The following is a 15,967-nucleotide window of genomic DNA, read 5'->3' as shown; positions in this document are numbered from 1 at the left end:
TTTGACCCCTCCCCATGAATGTTCCTGATTGTAAGTAAAGGGTGGCTTTGTTTTTAAGAAGCAGAAATTCCCTGAGTTACGAAACATCCAAAAAAAATGTTTTGCCAAATCCTACACAGGGCTTTTTTTCCCCAATGTAAATATCAGAAATCTCTAATTCCGAAATTACAATTTCTTTTTACTTTAGTTTGAGAGCTTCCTTCTCAGAGTGGTGACTTTATTTTCAATTAGCATTTCAAAAATTATACCCATACAAAGGAAACCTATGCTTACATTTGTGGTCAGTACTATCACTACTTCAAAATGAAAGGGAAATATAATGTAAAGCTGAGCACAAGCAATATTGGTGTTTAGTGACTGTAAGAAAATCCTAAAAGGCGCTTCAGTGTGGATTGCCCATTAAAAAAAAAATCGCACCAACATGTGATAGCCACAAATGTACTTCTCCATAAGGATATAGTGCTCATCTGTGTAAAATTTAAGAGTTCTCTTTTTTTTCCTGTTAATGCATGTAGTGACGATGGGCCAGACCTGACTTGAAAAGGATATGTTAGAGGTGTGCTTTCCTTACATCTATCCTATGTCTTTCCGACTTAAATTATACTGCCTGCAGAGTTCACCAAAAGTAAGAGAAAAAGAAATGTGGATGTGGATGTGGGAGTTACATTCAATTCTCTGATCTCACCAGGGCCAATTATTTAATACACTGGAAGAAAAAGAAGAAAGTAGCTCTCTCTGATCTTTTCATATTTCTATAGAGAATAACACTATTCTGAAAAGAGTATCAGATATTAAATTGGGCTCGCTTTGCAGGATTTGTTCTTCTACAAACGTGGCAAAGAAATAATCACATTTTGAGTACCATAGCAAATAAAAAATAAAACACTCTAGAGAAATGAACTGACATTTGCCAAAACTAATTTGTTCAAATTACTCAATATGATTAAGATTCAACATATTGGGTGGGAAGATATCTAATATTTACAGGAAAATATCTTAGCCCTGACTAAATAACTTTTATAGATGTATGAAGATTCTGCTAACTGTTGAATATTTATTTATTTATTTATTTATTTATTTTATTTAATTTATATACCGCCCTTCTCCCGAAGGACTCAGGGCGGTGTACAGGGCAATGCAATAAAATATCTTCCCAGGTAAGTGAGCATACTTCCTGGCATGGATTGTTAGCTGTGCAAACATGTCATTTGTTTAATTCCAGTGTCACAGATTTGCCTACTGGAAGGACGTTCTACAGGGATATCAACCTACGATCATAAATTTATCCAGTTGAGTTATGCAAAAACTATATCCTGCCTTCTGATCTCAAAAAGGTTGATTGTTTATAGAGCTAAAATGGAGAGATGAAGATTTTTATCATTAAAAGTACTTTGTTTTTTGTTTTCGTTTTTGCATGTATTGGCACTCACTGGAGTTCAGAACTGGAATTTAGGTAGATCACTTATTTTAAGAAAGCTTGAAGAAAAGGGAACTGAAGAAAACCACATGCAAAATAAAGCACATGAAAAGCCTTTCAGAAATAATGTCTTATACATAATGTGTTCACTGTGTTCAGTATGCACCAAGATATAGGTTCACATATTCAACAGGATGGAGATTCTGCATGATGTACACTATACTTAATGCTAAACATTTAGTCCCTGAAGCAAATCAGCTATATTGTGCCTTTAAAAGTCTTTCTTCTTTAAATGCCTACATTTTCTATGTTTTGAACAGAAGGAGGAAACTCAACCAATGATCTCTCTTACATCCAAACAAATAATAAAATAAGATAAACCATTTGGCCAAGAAACTAGAAGAGCAAAGATTTCACAAGACCATTTCTAAGTTTCAGTTAACAGCATTAAGTAAGCACATTTCTATGCTAAATGAAAACAGTGGACAATCTTGGATCTTGATATCTGCTTTACCAAAAGACAACTTCAGGGACTTATTCAAGATGGACCTGGAGTGTTTCCACCTTATTTCTCGTGTTTCCAAAGTTCTTCTTCGACAGCATTGAAGTCTGCAGATTTGCCATTGGTTGCCAAGGTTACCTGAAAGTAATTACCATCAACACCTAGCTTAAAATCAAGGCACTTTTGCAGGAAACATAATGAATTATGCAAATCTTAATATTTACAGAACTGATTATGTTTGTACTTTAATTTTTTTGTAGTCATGCAGTTCTGCCATTTCAATTTTTTTAAAAGAATCTATTGAAAATACTCAAATTTACAGCACAAAATACAACGCAGAGAAAAACTGATAGCAGACCGATAGGCTATTTTTTTGCACACACACTATTAAAAAAATAGCAAAACAGTAAATAGCAGAATTAATTTGCCACAAGAGAGTGACATCTGTCATTACTGTTGCATGTTAAAGGTACAGTTACAGTGAAGTCAAACAAGTATTAACGAGAGTGCATTTTATTTATTTCTGATAAATTTTTAAATTAGACAAAAATGATGCGAAGCCCAAAATGATGAAAACATTCTAGGGGAAACACCCATTAGTAAGCAATAGTCAGGTAGTTAATTGAAAAAATATTTCCTGGCCATGGATACCTTTTTCACAGTTGTAGTATCATAAACACAGCCAGAAAACCCAAAAGGTTAATGTACTTATTGGCCTGATTAGAACTGAACTGGACCTTTGCATCATAATTGTCTTATCTATTTGCACTTCCAACCTTACCTTCCATGTTCTAGTCCTCAGCTTCAAAAAAGAACCTTACAAGACAAGATTATTATTCCACATGATGGACAAATTGGATGTACAGAAAACATGAGGTATGCATTCACATTTGAAACAATTGCAGCCTTTTTTTCTGATTACAAAGAGGAAAATACATGCATTAAAAACAATAAAGTTCACTTCATATTTGAAGTTGAAAATGTAGGGTTAGATCAAAAGAAATATAAAACGTGACAATAAAAATACAAGGAAAAACTGTCATGCAATTTATAAGCCAATATTGCTTGCCAATAAACTTATAATAGTCATGCAGCACTATCAAGATAGGAAGCCAGTTAAATATTAAAAAGTCAAAAGGACAAATAACTATATTAGTAATTAAGTCAAGCACCAATAACAAAACCTGCTGACCAAACCTGGATCCTGTTGCAAATTTTCATAACCACGCATTCATTTTTAGTGCTATTTCTTAATTTTTATTGGGGATGATCAAGTTAAACATTTAATCACATTTGCATCCCATTCGTTTCAACGTTAACATCTTAAATGTGTGCTCCACTGTTTGAATGACTGAAACTTAAAAGTGATTAATTTTTGTGTAGTGTTATTTTATAACAACAACTAATAATATTTTATGGAAAAAGTAGTTTAATGCCTATACCTGAAAAAATCTGCTTAGAACATAATCATAGTGCTATCATAATTTTTCTGTCATGGAAACTGACATATGGATAAAATCTTCTGATTACAATGTTTTTGGACTGAAGCATAATTTTATTGTGTTTAAATGATGAAGTTCTTTTGGAAGTGAAAACTAACCCTTGTAGATAAAAAGCTTAATGACTATGTAGTTAAAACCATGATTATATGTCAAATTGTATGGGGGGAAAGGCAAAACCTACATTGGGTCATCACAACTCAAACTATATGAGTTACACAGAATATTTGTCTCCAACATTAAGGTACAAGTATGAAAGTACATCGTTTGTATTGTGATGTCATAACACACGTTGTCATTTTCACATCATTTCAGTTAGCAGTGGACATCTATGGCCAATAAGAAGCTAGTTACAGAATCAGCTATTATCAGCATAAATATATAAAGATGAAACTGTAGATCTACTAAAGAAAACACTGGATTCAGTTCTGCAGTCAAACCTAGAGCTGCTAGTAGTGACAACTGTGCTTTATTTTGCTTTGAACAAGCTAAGGAAATCACTAATTAGTGTACTGACTTCTCTTTCTTCCCACACTGACTGGAAGCAATCACTTCCATTTTTGACTGATCACAATTTATTCTTTCATCTAAATCCTCAACAGTAACTAATCCTAATTACTTGGGATTGAGAGAAAGACAGTTTGGAATCTATGTTTTTAAGCTAGCTTGTTGCAAACAAACTTATTCTCTAATATTTTATCAGATTCAATTGCCACCTCAAATTGTGATTAATAAAATAAGATTATTCCAGGAATTATTCTAGAAATCTTTGTGGCCCTAGAGTTCTCTGAAATTCAAATCAATCTTGGTCAGGACAATTCTTGTTATAGTTTTCTCTTAACTCACATTATTACTGACAGGATCAAACACAAAGCACAAAGTTGACATGGTAATGATGACCAAAAATAATTCTGAAAGCAAGAACAAACATGCCTGGATTAGTGAGTTTCCACATATTAAGAAGTCCGACACATATGCCCGTATGGTGTATTATGGAAAGCATTAATCTAAAATAATATTGGCTTTACATTTTGCTTGAGGCTCATTGTTTCTCAACAATTAAATGTCTTTCATATTAATCATCATACAACTTCTTAAATCTTTTCCTTAGTTAATTCAATTGTCTGTTGCATTGTATCGTATTGTGTGGTTTAGTATTTATAAATTTATTTTGTGATGTTTTATGGCTGTCTATTGTTAAGCACCCAGACTCACTAGGTTAAGATGGGTGGCCTTATAAATTTTATAAATAAATCAATTTTGAAGAAGAAAAACAAAGGTTTTTTTTAGGAAGCAATCATAATTTGCAACAAATCCATTATTTCATATCAATTAAATCAAAGTGCTTTTAAAAAAATCAAATGAATATTGAAATAGAACATGAAGCCATATTCTTTCCATAACACAGTGAAACATGCTCTTGGTTGTAAACAGTACATGCATCTTTAAGGTTAAACAAAATTGCAATAAATTAAATAAATTTACAAGCAAATATACACATGTTCAACATTTTTAATGGGAGCCAGTTTTCTCCTCATTACATTTTTTTTAAAAATATTATTTTTTAAAAAAGTTTGTACTGTGACTTGCTAGATGCAAGTCTCAATATCCATAAATGTGAAAGGTACCTTGCATTCATCTATTATGACAGAGTTGTGAGCTGTGTAAACACATTGGTTTGAGTTGTTTTCCCTGTGATTTTTCAGATCATCATAAATTGACTGAGTCTTGGTCATTTCAATATCCTCATGTATCTTGTGATGGGCATCGATGTTTTCCAATTCTGCCTTGGATAGATGATAAACAATGCCAGCTCCAAAGGAGTCCCCTACTACGTTGACAGATGTTCTCATTCGATCTCTACAAAGAAAATATTACCAAAAGATGGAAGACTTGAAGCACAAAGAATCAATTTACAGGAGACCTCAGCAAACCTCCAAGTGTGATGGTAGTCAGAGCCAAACTTGACCAATGGCCAAGCTCTAACCCTGTTGCAATCCAATGCATCTGGTAGACATTAGGCCTATTTGCAGTGTGAATCCCCAATGTAAGAATGTTTACATGACAAGAGAAAAGGAACAATATAAAGTAGAATCCTATATTTTCTTAAAAAGCATTCCAGAAGTTGTAGTTAGTAATTACTTAATTACAAAATTCCTTCATTTCAATTTCTCCCCTTTTGGAAAAGAATACATTTTTACCTCTTAACTTGGTTAACATTAATAGTGAAACTCTGATTAAGAGGATAATGTGTAAAAAGGTTCACCTTAACAGGGAGCTAATTATTAGATAGCCAAGAAGAGCTCTTAAAAAGCCCTGAGTATTTATACATTTGCATTCATACTTTCCAAAACCTCTATAAAATGCTGGCTTCTGCTGTAAGGTTTGTTTCAGTGTCAGTCACTGTGTGACCCTTTATTTCTTTATTATTTTCCTAGAAAGATTGGTAATTTTGTTATGTCTGCATTTCTGTAGAAAACATTTTATCCATAGGCCGAATACTGCACAAACACTGTACAGAACTGATCCACTGGAATCCAACTAAGACTCAGGACATTAGCTGCACAGAACCTATGAAGAACATATTTTGTCTAGAGCCAATTTGTTTCCAGTAGATTAGGTGGAAAAGCCTTCTTCAAAAAAAGAAAGTGAAAAGCTATCATAATTAAATATACTTTAAAAAAGGACTGACCAGACAAAATTTTCCAATATGTTTTTGATTTTTTGCTTCTTAATTTGAGGGTTTTCAAAATTTGCTCTTTCTTTATAGCCTGTCTGTTGGCTATTCATTCACGGGCTGAACCTCATCTTGATTTATGATTTGTATACTAACATTAAAATGCCATTTTACCAAGTAAATTCAGAAACTTTGATTTTACATGGCGATAAGTGGAAAGAAAATGAGATCTCCATACTAAATTTGAGAGATAATTCATTTCCTCAGGCATCTCAGAAGCAAAAACTTAACAATCAAGACTGGACAAAACTATTCTTATTTTCCTGTTTATCAAAATACAAAATCCCTGTCCTGGGGGTACTCCTATGATGTTTGCTTTGCTTTGTCAATTTCCTCTCTGTAAAATTCAGTTCTTTGCCACTACTAAGATAATGAATTAATTTCCCTGTGAAAATATAGCACTATTTTTTTTATATAAATGCATTTTAAAATAGGAACAGTGCAATTTGCTAATGCTAGAAAGATATTCTTATAAATATGTGTGTGTGTATTAACAAACTAAACGAACACTGGGATGGAATAAGAAAAACTAAAACAGTTTTTATTGCTAAAAGATCAAGCTTTCGTTGGCTAACTGCCAACGTTGTCAGGATGGAACGCTGGGGTGGGGAGATCGCGTTTATACTGTTGGTGTCTGCACTCTGCTCATGGAGCGCGTCACTGGTCTGTTTGTTGAGGTCGGCCGTATTTGAGTTGTCGCGCATCTGTTTTGGGGGGATGTAGTTGTCTCTGGGTATCTGTTGTTAAAAGTGAATTGCTGATAGTTCTATGTGTTGTAGCCATAGCTCTAGTCATTGCCTGTGTTCTCATACCAGAGGTCCTAAATGGTTGTTGCTCTTCTTCCCTGTGTTCTACATTGCAGGGTGGTTCATGAGCAGAGTGCAGACACCAACAGTATAAACGCGATCTCCCCACCCCAGCATTCCATCCTGATGACGTTCGCAGTTAGCCAATGAAAGCTTGATCTTTTAGCAATAAAAACTGTTTGTTTTTCTTATTCCATCCCAGTATATACACACATACACATACATACATACATAGATACACACACGCACACACATATGCATATATATATATGATTATACAGCAATTTTGAAAAAGTTATATGCATATTAAAATCTAAGAATTAAGTATGAAGTAGCCAGTGCTACATATCACATTATATTTAGATGTATAATTCAAACCAGGCTGATAAAAATAATCAATCAATTTTAATTAACTCATGATGATTAGTCAAAGGCTTTTGTTTGCTAGTACTAAATGGTTGGATACTGGGTACACAGTAACATATTCACTGCATAAATACAAATATCAGGTAATTCAAGCCAACTAGAAAACAAACTACAAAAACGAAACCTCAGTTAGGTTTTATGCTGTTGTTTTTGAAAGTGACAAAATCAGTAGTTTCATTTGGAACCACTTAGGTTTACTAGTACAAACATGGCTTTTTCATGTGAGATTCATTGAAATATGAAATTGTCCCTTCCAGTAAAAAGGAATTTTAAAAAAACAACATTCCATCTCTGAATGTAAAGTCAGTCTAAAAAGGTGTATGAAACAGCTTGATGTTTCTCTCAATAACAGAACAGCCCTCCTGTCACTAAAGCCTTTAAGCCTGTTCAAGATCCCAAGCTTCCTTTGCCATACCTGACCTTTTCTATAAAGATGACATCACAGAACTGCTTATGTTAAACCACAGCATTACCCAACCTTTGAGAAAGATCAGGCATCACAATGTAAACTCCAGCCTTTCCTGCCCAGTTTGCTTGGTTGGCTCCATTGGTGAATGATGGCTATGAAGTCTCTCCATTTAGGAGAGGCGGACTGTTTTGACAAGTGACATTGCTCCAAGTGATATTTCCTTGAACAAGAAAGCAATCACCGATATCAGTTTAACATCCTCTTACCGCTTGTCAGGCTTTGTTCTTTTTTGCTTCAATATAAAACGTGCACTTAAAATATAAATCCAGTACCTGTTGTTTATTGATATAGCAGTTCCTATCTACATCGTGCAATTTTTCCTTGGGCTGCTTTCTATTAACTATTAAATTGCCTGTATTGTTTCCTACCTACAGCAATATTTTACTTTATTTATATACCACCTTTATTATTTTTATAAATAACTCAAGGCAGCGAGCACACCTACTTTCCCCCCCTCCTATTTTCTCCACAGCAACAACCCTGTGAGGTGGATTGGGCTGAGAAAGGATGTCTGGCCAGCTGGCTTTCATACCGAAGCTGGACTATTTTCTTATCTTTTAACCCAGAAGATAGGAATGAGGCTGAAATTTGATATAAACCAGTTGTTAGAGCATCTCTTTTCTATAGCATTGCGGGTAGTCTTTGTTTAGTGACTGAAACTAGAACCAGCAACCTGGTTGCTAAAGAAAGCAGTCACTAAATTAAACTCAGATGACTCCAAATGTGCTTACAATCTTACTTCAGTTTTCCTTTGGTTTATAAACTCAGAAGGATACAACTCTAAACAGCCTGGTGAACCTAAACAATGGGGAAGGTTTCTGAAACTCAGCTCACAAGGAAGTTGGGTAAAAAGGACAAATATTATAGCCGTTTCCCCTCCCCTCCCCTCCCACTTCCCTGACCTTTGGAATGCTCACACCAGCACTGGGATAATTAGCAGGAAAATAATTGATGTTTGTACTTAGATTCATTGGAGAGGAAGGGATTAGAAGAGAGTAAGCAGGCACATAATAGGGAATGTACACTAGCTATTGCTGGCTATTTGCCTAGCACAGTAAGTTTATGAGTCAGGCCCTGCTTGTTGTTGTTAGCTGCGAAGTCGTGTCCGACCCATCGCGACCCTATGGACAACATTCCTCCAGGCCTTCCTGTCCTCTACCATCTTCTGGAGTCCATTTAAGCTCACGCCTACTGCTTCAGTGACTCCATCCAGCCACCTCATTCTCTGTCGTCCCCTTCTTCTATTGCCCTCGATCTTCCCCAGCATTAGGCTCTTCTCCAGGGAGTCCTTCCTTCTCATTAGGTGGCCAAAGTACTTGAGTTTTAGCTTCAGGATCTGGCCTTCTAAAGAGCAGTCAGGATTGATCTCCTCTAGGACTGACCGGTTTGATCGCCTTGCAGTCCAAGGGACTCGCAGGAGTCTTCTCCAGCACCACAGTTCAAAGGCCTCAATTCTTTGGCGCTCAGCCTTTCTTATGGTCCAACTTTCACTACCATACATTGCAACTGGAAAGACCATAGCCTTGACTATACGCACTTTTGTTGACAGGGTGATGTCTCTGCTTTTTAGTGTGCTGTCTAGATTTGCCATGGCTTTCCTCCCCAGGCCCTGCTTAGGTAGCAAAAAATGCTTCAGTGTGAAATCAAACAGGATCTTGTCAGAGTCAAGCAGCAGCCCACCCATGAGGAGTTAATGACTGGTCCTCAAGCTGTCACAGCGTTCCTGAGGCCACATGATTTCAATTCAGGCACTTGGCAACTGGCTTGCAATTAGAGGGCCAAAGGTTCTAATCAACTAATTAAGGTCACGGAGCTGAGCTTGTTAACTTGTGGGTAGCACTTGGGGGGGATCAGTTGCAGGAGGAGAAAAGCAGTTCATGAAGAGATAGCTTATTCAGGCAATCTCTCCACTCTATATGGGTGGGGAAATTTTACACAGGTCAGGCTCACAAAAATGTGACTGTGACTGAGACAGAGATTCTGCAAAGGTCATAAATGGGCATATTCATCACTAAGTTACTTTTTCATTATCATCATCACTGCAAACATTTGCTGTCCAAGGCAATTGCTAAACAATGACTGTACATGAGCCTACAGGACTTTTTGTAATAGAGCTCATCTTACTTTCTTAACTTTTAATATCTAGGGTATGGAATGTTTTTTTTCTCTTTTCCTCCCAGGAGAATTATACAGCATCAATACTAACGTCTTCTTGGTGTCAGATGAATATCTCACGTGCTCAACTGCAATAGATAGTTAACCAAGTGACTGTTTTATCGTTCCACTGGCTGATATTATTCTGTCATATCTTGCTGCCTCTGCAGTTTTAACATTTTAGCACTGTGTTTTAATTATCAGCTTGTCTTGTTTATTGCTCCAATATGTAAGTCAATTTCAGTATTTTTAAATGGTGTGTGCGTTGTTGGGGTGAGAAGAAATATGCCAAGATCAAATCCTTCTGGACCTCTAAATATTTTACGGTAAGTGTCCATAGAAGCTTCTAATCAGAAGTTGATGAGATTAGAAGCTTGCTCAAAAAGTGAATAGCAAATGCTGCATCACTATCCTATCTTTTTTGGGGGAAAAATCTGTAAGGCAACAATGGGGAAGATCCAGTGATAGGACAGTGTTGTGTCAACAACTGAATAAGGTCTACAAACATACGTGTAGTTTTAGTGTCCTAAGAAAGAGTTCCAATGCAATCCTGACAGTCCTTCTGTACATTATAGCTTAAAATAGAATTGCAAAAGAACCAGCATCCATCTCATGTTCTACATATATTACAGCCCATGGCCAGGGTCAGGATTGAATATTTGTCCATCTACCATTCCAGGATTAAAAAATGGAATGTGTATTATTACATGTATCTCTCTGAAGTGATGAAGGCACTGAATGAGGAGATTTTGTGGGCAGTTGTCTAAATTCCAGCTATTCCAGCATTCTTGCAGTACGTTTGATTGCAATTCAGGTGCTTAGCAACCAGCTTGCAATTATGAGTCATACTGTCCTGAAATCACTATCTGTGACCTTTACTGTCAGCATCAAACTATGTCAGTGGGAAAACCATCAGGTCACAAATGCCAATCACATGATGCCACACCTAATAACCATGTAGGATTTGCCTAATGACTGCAACTGGAGCTGCTATTGTAAATCGGCACAGAAGCTCGATCAAGGTTGACTCAGCCTTCCATCTTTCTTAGGTTGATAAAATGAGAACCCAAATTGTTGGGGGCATTATGCTGACTCTGTAAACTCAGAGAATACTGTAAAGCAAGGCTTTTCAACCCATGTACACGTACCACTGGTAGTATTTCAGCACCTGGCCGGTGACACACGTACGACGGGTTGAAAAGCACTGTAAAATCAGAGAACACATCTCTTAAATATACTCTTTAACATCAATTTTCTTCCATCTATATAATTTTCTTAGCTGATTTCCAGGGCTTGGAAGGATCAGAGTTATTAAAATTATATTAAAAAGTGATTAAATCTTTCCTGATAATAGGTTTTCTGTAACTAGTATCCAAAACATTTTTTCTAGTAGGAGCCATTCATTCTTACAGAATTTATAGCCTCTGTGTTTATATGAGTGTGTGTGTATTAAATATGCCCTACGTATACAGCTTCATAATATGAGAGTCCAGAAACAGTGATATTGAGGGCATACTTCTTAGAGCAGGGCTTTTCAACCGATGGTACACGTACCACTGGTGGTACTTCGGCATCTGGGAGGTGGTATGTGTACGACGGGTTGAAAAGCACTGTAAAGAAATAGTGTAAAAGTGGATGAACTGAAGCAGTGGCAGTGCCAAAGAGGCCTGGGGAAGAGTCAGCTGGAGCTGCAGTGTGGCCGGGGCTCTGCCCAGTATTGGTGCGCACAGCTCCAACTGATCGGAGCTTCCAGTGCACCAGGAAGAAAAGGGGAGGAGTAGGGGGAGAGAGAGGAGACAATATAAAAGGAGGAGGGGGGAAAGGATATAAAAGGAGGAAGAGGTGGAGAGAAGAGAGGATATAAAAGGAGGAGAGGGAAAGAGGAGAGGATATAAAAGGAGGAGGTGGTGGGAGAAAAGAGAGGATATAAAAAGAGGGGGAGGGAGTAAAAGTTATAAAAGGAGGAGGAGGAGGAGAGAGAAGAAAGGATATAAAGAGGGGGAGAAAGGAGAGGATATAAAAGAAGGAATAAAACGTACTTTTTTTCCTTTTTATGGTTTGTAACATTTTATTAGATTATAGAATAAAATACAAAAATATAAAAGCAAATAGTAGGACACAGTGGGTAGTAAAAAGGGAAAGAGAAGTGAGGGGGAGAAGAGAAAAAGAAAAGGTATTGACTTGGGGCTTCCTCTGTTGCAGTAGAATGAAGCATTAATATCAAACCTCAACTTTTTGTTTCTCCATAATAGTATAAACTAGCCATTTCTATAACAACAAATCAATCTAATCAGTAAAACCCAAAATTCCCCCTCCCTTTTTTTTAGTCCTCAAGTTTTTGACACCTTGCTAAGCAAGGTGGTACTCGAATATTGTCATGTCCTAAAAGTGGTACAATCTGTGAAAAGGTTGAAAAGCCCTGCTGTAAAGCACTATGGAGTGGTATATACTATAAGTCTAAGTAAGGCAGGGGTTCCCAAGCGGGGGTGTGAGACAATATTCCAGCAGGTGCAAAAACTTGGGTTTTCAAAATTATAATGTATATGCATAATTTGTTGCTATTATTTCAAACTTTTGTAAGGGGTGTGAGAATATATCAGAAGTGTTCAAAGGGTGCGGGGTATAGAAAAGGTTGGGAGCCGCTGGTCTAAGTGCTATTGCTGTAAGACATTATATTATTATAATAGCAAATAGTAGTAATAGTATGCAACATGTACATATTACCTACAATTGGATATCAGAAACAATTCACATACATGACATTAACCCCTTTATATTGTAAACATCTTGCTTTTACTTTGAGTGCTGAAGACAAGGTTATGATTTAACAGCCAAACAGCTTATGTAATAAGATGATGTAATGATGTAATGTAATATAAGGTGGATGATGCAATGATAGGAATGACTCAGCAGAGTCTGTATCCCTTTAAGAGCCTGAGTATAAAAGGGAAGGTTTTGCTGGAGTGTCTCTCTCTCTTCCATTTCCTGCTGTAACTGCTGTGTATTGGAGTTTGCTGTATTAGCACGTGTATGTATATTGTTCCTGGAGTATGATATTGTAGATAGTGTAAGATAAACCACCATTTAATACAAATCACTGTTTACTGTGTTTACCCCTGGGTTATCTCAGCACAATAAGGCTGTGCACACTCTGACAAAGATCAAATTCTGTGAAGTGGGTTGAGCTAAGACACAGTGTCTGACTGTTCCATAGCGATGTAGGAAATTCCCTGATCAATAGGAGCTTGACCATGGATATCCCTATTACCAGTCTGAGATCTTAATTGCTAGTTTGCAGTGTATCATGAGGAGGTGACTGAAGGCAAAAGTTAATACCCTACCAGATGGATAATCAATCACTATTTTGACTTATATCATAAAAACACACTTACAAGAGCCAATCTACTGCCACAAGTAAGCTTATATCCTGGGTGGGAAGTCCTACTGCAGTGAGGATAAGAAGCATGGTCACCAGTCCTGCACTCGGTATACTTGCAGCTCCAACACTGGCAAGGGTGGCTGTCAAACTGCAAAATGAAACATGTCCGCTTATATAATACAGGAATTGTACAAACTTGGATTCTGTTTATTATCTTTTCAAAAATAGTATAGGCAGTCCTTGACTCGTAAGTTCATTTAGTGATCATTTGAAGTTACAATGGTATTGAAAAATGGGACTTATGACCGTTTTTAACACTTATGACCCTTACAGCATCCCGATGGTCACATGATCAAAATTCAGATGCTTGGCAACTGGCTCACATTTATGTTTATGTTTATGTTTTATTTAATTTATATACCGCCCTTCTCCCTGGGGACTCAGGGCGGTTCACAGGGCATATAAATAAAATACAATACTATACAAAAGTTAAAACAAAGATTAAATCAGTGCCCAATTAAAAAACAATAATACAATCTAAAATGACAATTTAAAACCCAGCTCCCCATCAGGCCAGACCGGCCAATTCAAAAAATGGGTCTTCAGACCACGACGGAAAGTTCGGAGGTCATTTATGATGACTGCAGTGTTGCAGGTTACGTGATCACCTTTTCTTCTGAAAGCAAAGCCAATGGGAAAGCCTTATTTATTTAACGAACATGTTACTAACTTAACAACTGCAGTTATTTGCTGTAGTGGCAAGAAAGGTCATAATTCACTTAACAAATGTCTCACTTAGCAACAGAAATTTTGGGCTCAATTGTGGTCATACGTCAAGGACTACCTGTACAGTCCTACTTGCATGGGGAAATATTTCACTTGTTTCTCCTGAACCATCATCACATTGCACACTTCACAACTCTGCTCCGCAGTGTTCTTCAAATTTCCAAAGAGGAGTGCTTCCTACTGACAAATGGATAGACTTGGACCTAATCCATTTTTATAAATTCATAACATCTATTAATTTTATATTAAAGGTAGTTGGTTGAATTTAGAACAGGTGAGGCCCTCTAGATATTGTCGAAGTGTTCAAGTCAGCATTGCTAATGGTTAGAGATGGTGGGAGGTACAATCCAACACAGTAACAGGCCACCATCAGAATCAAAATATTTTCAAGTGCTCTTATTACAAGGGTCCTTATTTAATGAGCACCTGTTCAGCAACCATTTGAACTTGTCATAGTGAATTAGTACTTACAATCCTCAAATTCTGGTCATTGCAGCACCCCTGTACTCATGTGATCATATTCCAGGTGCTCACCAACCAGCCCAGATTTCTGAGCATGACAGTGTCCCATGGCATATGATCAGTCAATGGGGAACCCAGCAGGAAATCAAAAACTATGATAACGTAAGATCCACACTTAATGACAGTAACTGGGGACTGCTGGATGCAGTCACATGACAGTGCGCTTTAGGACATCACTTAGTGATAGAAATTCTGGTCCCAGTTACCATCATTAAGCCTGGATTACCTGTAACATGCCTACCTGTTCATTTTCAAAACCATTTTTCCCAGTTATATTCTTTTATTAATTGTTCTAACATTAAAATAATGTGATTCATTTAGGTTTAGCCAATTGGCCCCTTCACTGGGTTTTTTTCTATTTACAATCAATACAGTGAAAAAATCATGCTCAGTGTTAACATAATATAAATGATGGCTATCAGACTGCCTGTATTTGTATGTAAATGGAGAAACTGCAAAAGAGCTCTTTTCAGTTCTTATTATGATGGAAATGGAAACATTTTACAGATTCTGGGCCTGAGTAAACACTAGCATGTACTTCCAAATGTAAATTATTTTGCAATACAATATTTAATGTTGGGATGCCATTTTTTTTCACCAATCCCAATATATTACCTGACAGTGACTATCTGTCCGGCGTCCAACACAATGCCATTCATCTGTGCTATGAAGATGGCAGCCACTGCTTCATAAAGAGCAGTTCCATCCATATTAATAGTGGCTCCAACAGGCAAGACAAATCTTGTCACACGCTTATCAATGCCCAAATTTTCTTCAAGGCAGCGAAAAGTAACAGGCAATGTACCGGCACTGAAAGACCAAGAAAAATGAATTCTTTTATTTTGTTATTTTAAGCATTTGTACAGTTGTAACTCAGCCTGATTCTGGGCAGCATACAAAAAACAGTAAACAAAATACAAAAGAAAAACAAATGCATACAACTGAAACAATAAGCAATTAAATAGTGATCAGGAGCTAACTTTTTTTTGTCTCCTCCAAATGGGAGCTCTGCTCTTCCTGATCCAACCATTTGAGGGAAGAGACAATTATTAATTATCTTTCCGAAGGCTTGCAGGATTGGAGCCAATGATATGTCAGCAAGGAGACATTATTCCAAAGGGCAACATTGCCACAAAGAAGATACGCTTCCTGGATTCCACAAGATGACTGATGAACTGTGACCTAGGCATAGTTCAGGAATGCTCATAACTTATCTATGCTGTTGCATTCTGTAGCCTTTGGATCAAAGGCTGTCACATGTAGCGTATAG

At 36.8% G+C, this 15,967-nt stretch overlaps 1 protein-coding gene across 1 annotated transcript in view; it reads right to left on the bottom strand.

Moving 5' to 3' along the window:
- Nucleotides 1-1,982: 1,982 nt before the first annotated feature.
- The window catches only part of SLC1A2 (solute carrier family 1 member 2), a gene marked incomplete at its 3' end in the record, with an annotated part of 34,249 nt that continues 20,264 nt past the window's right edge, over nucleotides 1,983-15,967 (bottom strand). The window contains exons 7-10 of the mRNA XM_083348192.1: nucleotides 15,313-15,507; nucleotides 13,403-13,537; nucleotides 5,047-5,278; nucleotides 1,983-2,057 (exon numbers count right to left, since the gene is read on the bottom strand). Coding sequence (XP_083204318.1) covers nucleotides 1,983-2,057; nucleotides 5,047-5,278; nucleotides 13,403-13,537; nucleotides 15,313-15,507 — 637 coding nt within the window. The remainder of the gene's footprint in view (nucleotides 2,058-5,046; nucleotides 5,279-13,402; nucleotides 13,538-15,312; nucleotides 15,508-15,967) is intronic.

This window comes from Vipera ursinii, assembly GCF_947247035.1.
Source record: "Vipera ursinii genome assembly, chromosome: 1".
NCBI classification, from domain to species: domain Eukaryota; kingdom Metazoa; phylum Chordata; class Lepidosauria; order Squamata; family Viperidae; genus Vipera; species Vipera ursinii.
Note: the sequence above shows the minus strand (reverse complement) of the source record. Positions and strands in the feature narration are given on the sequence as shown.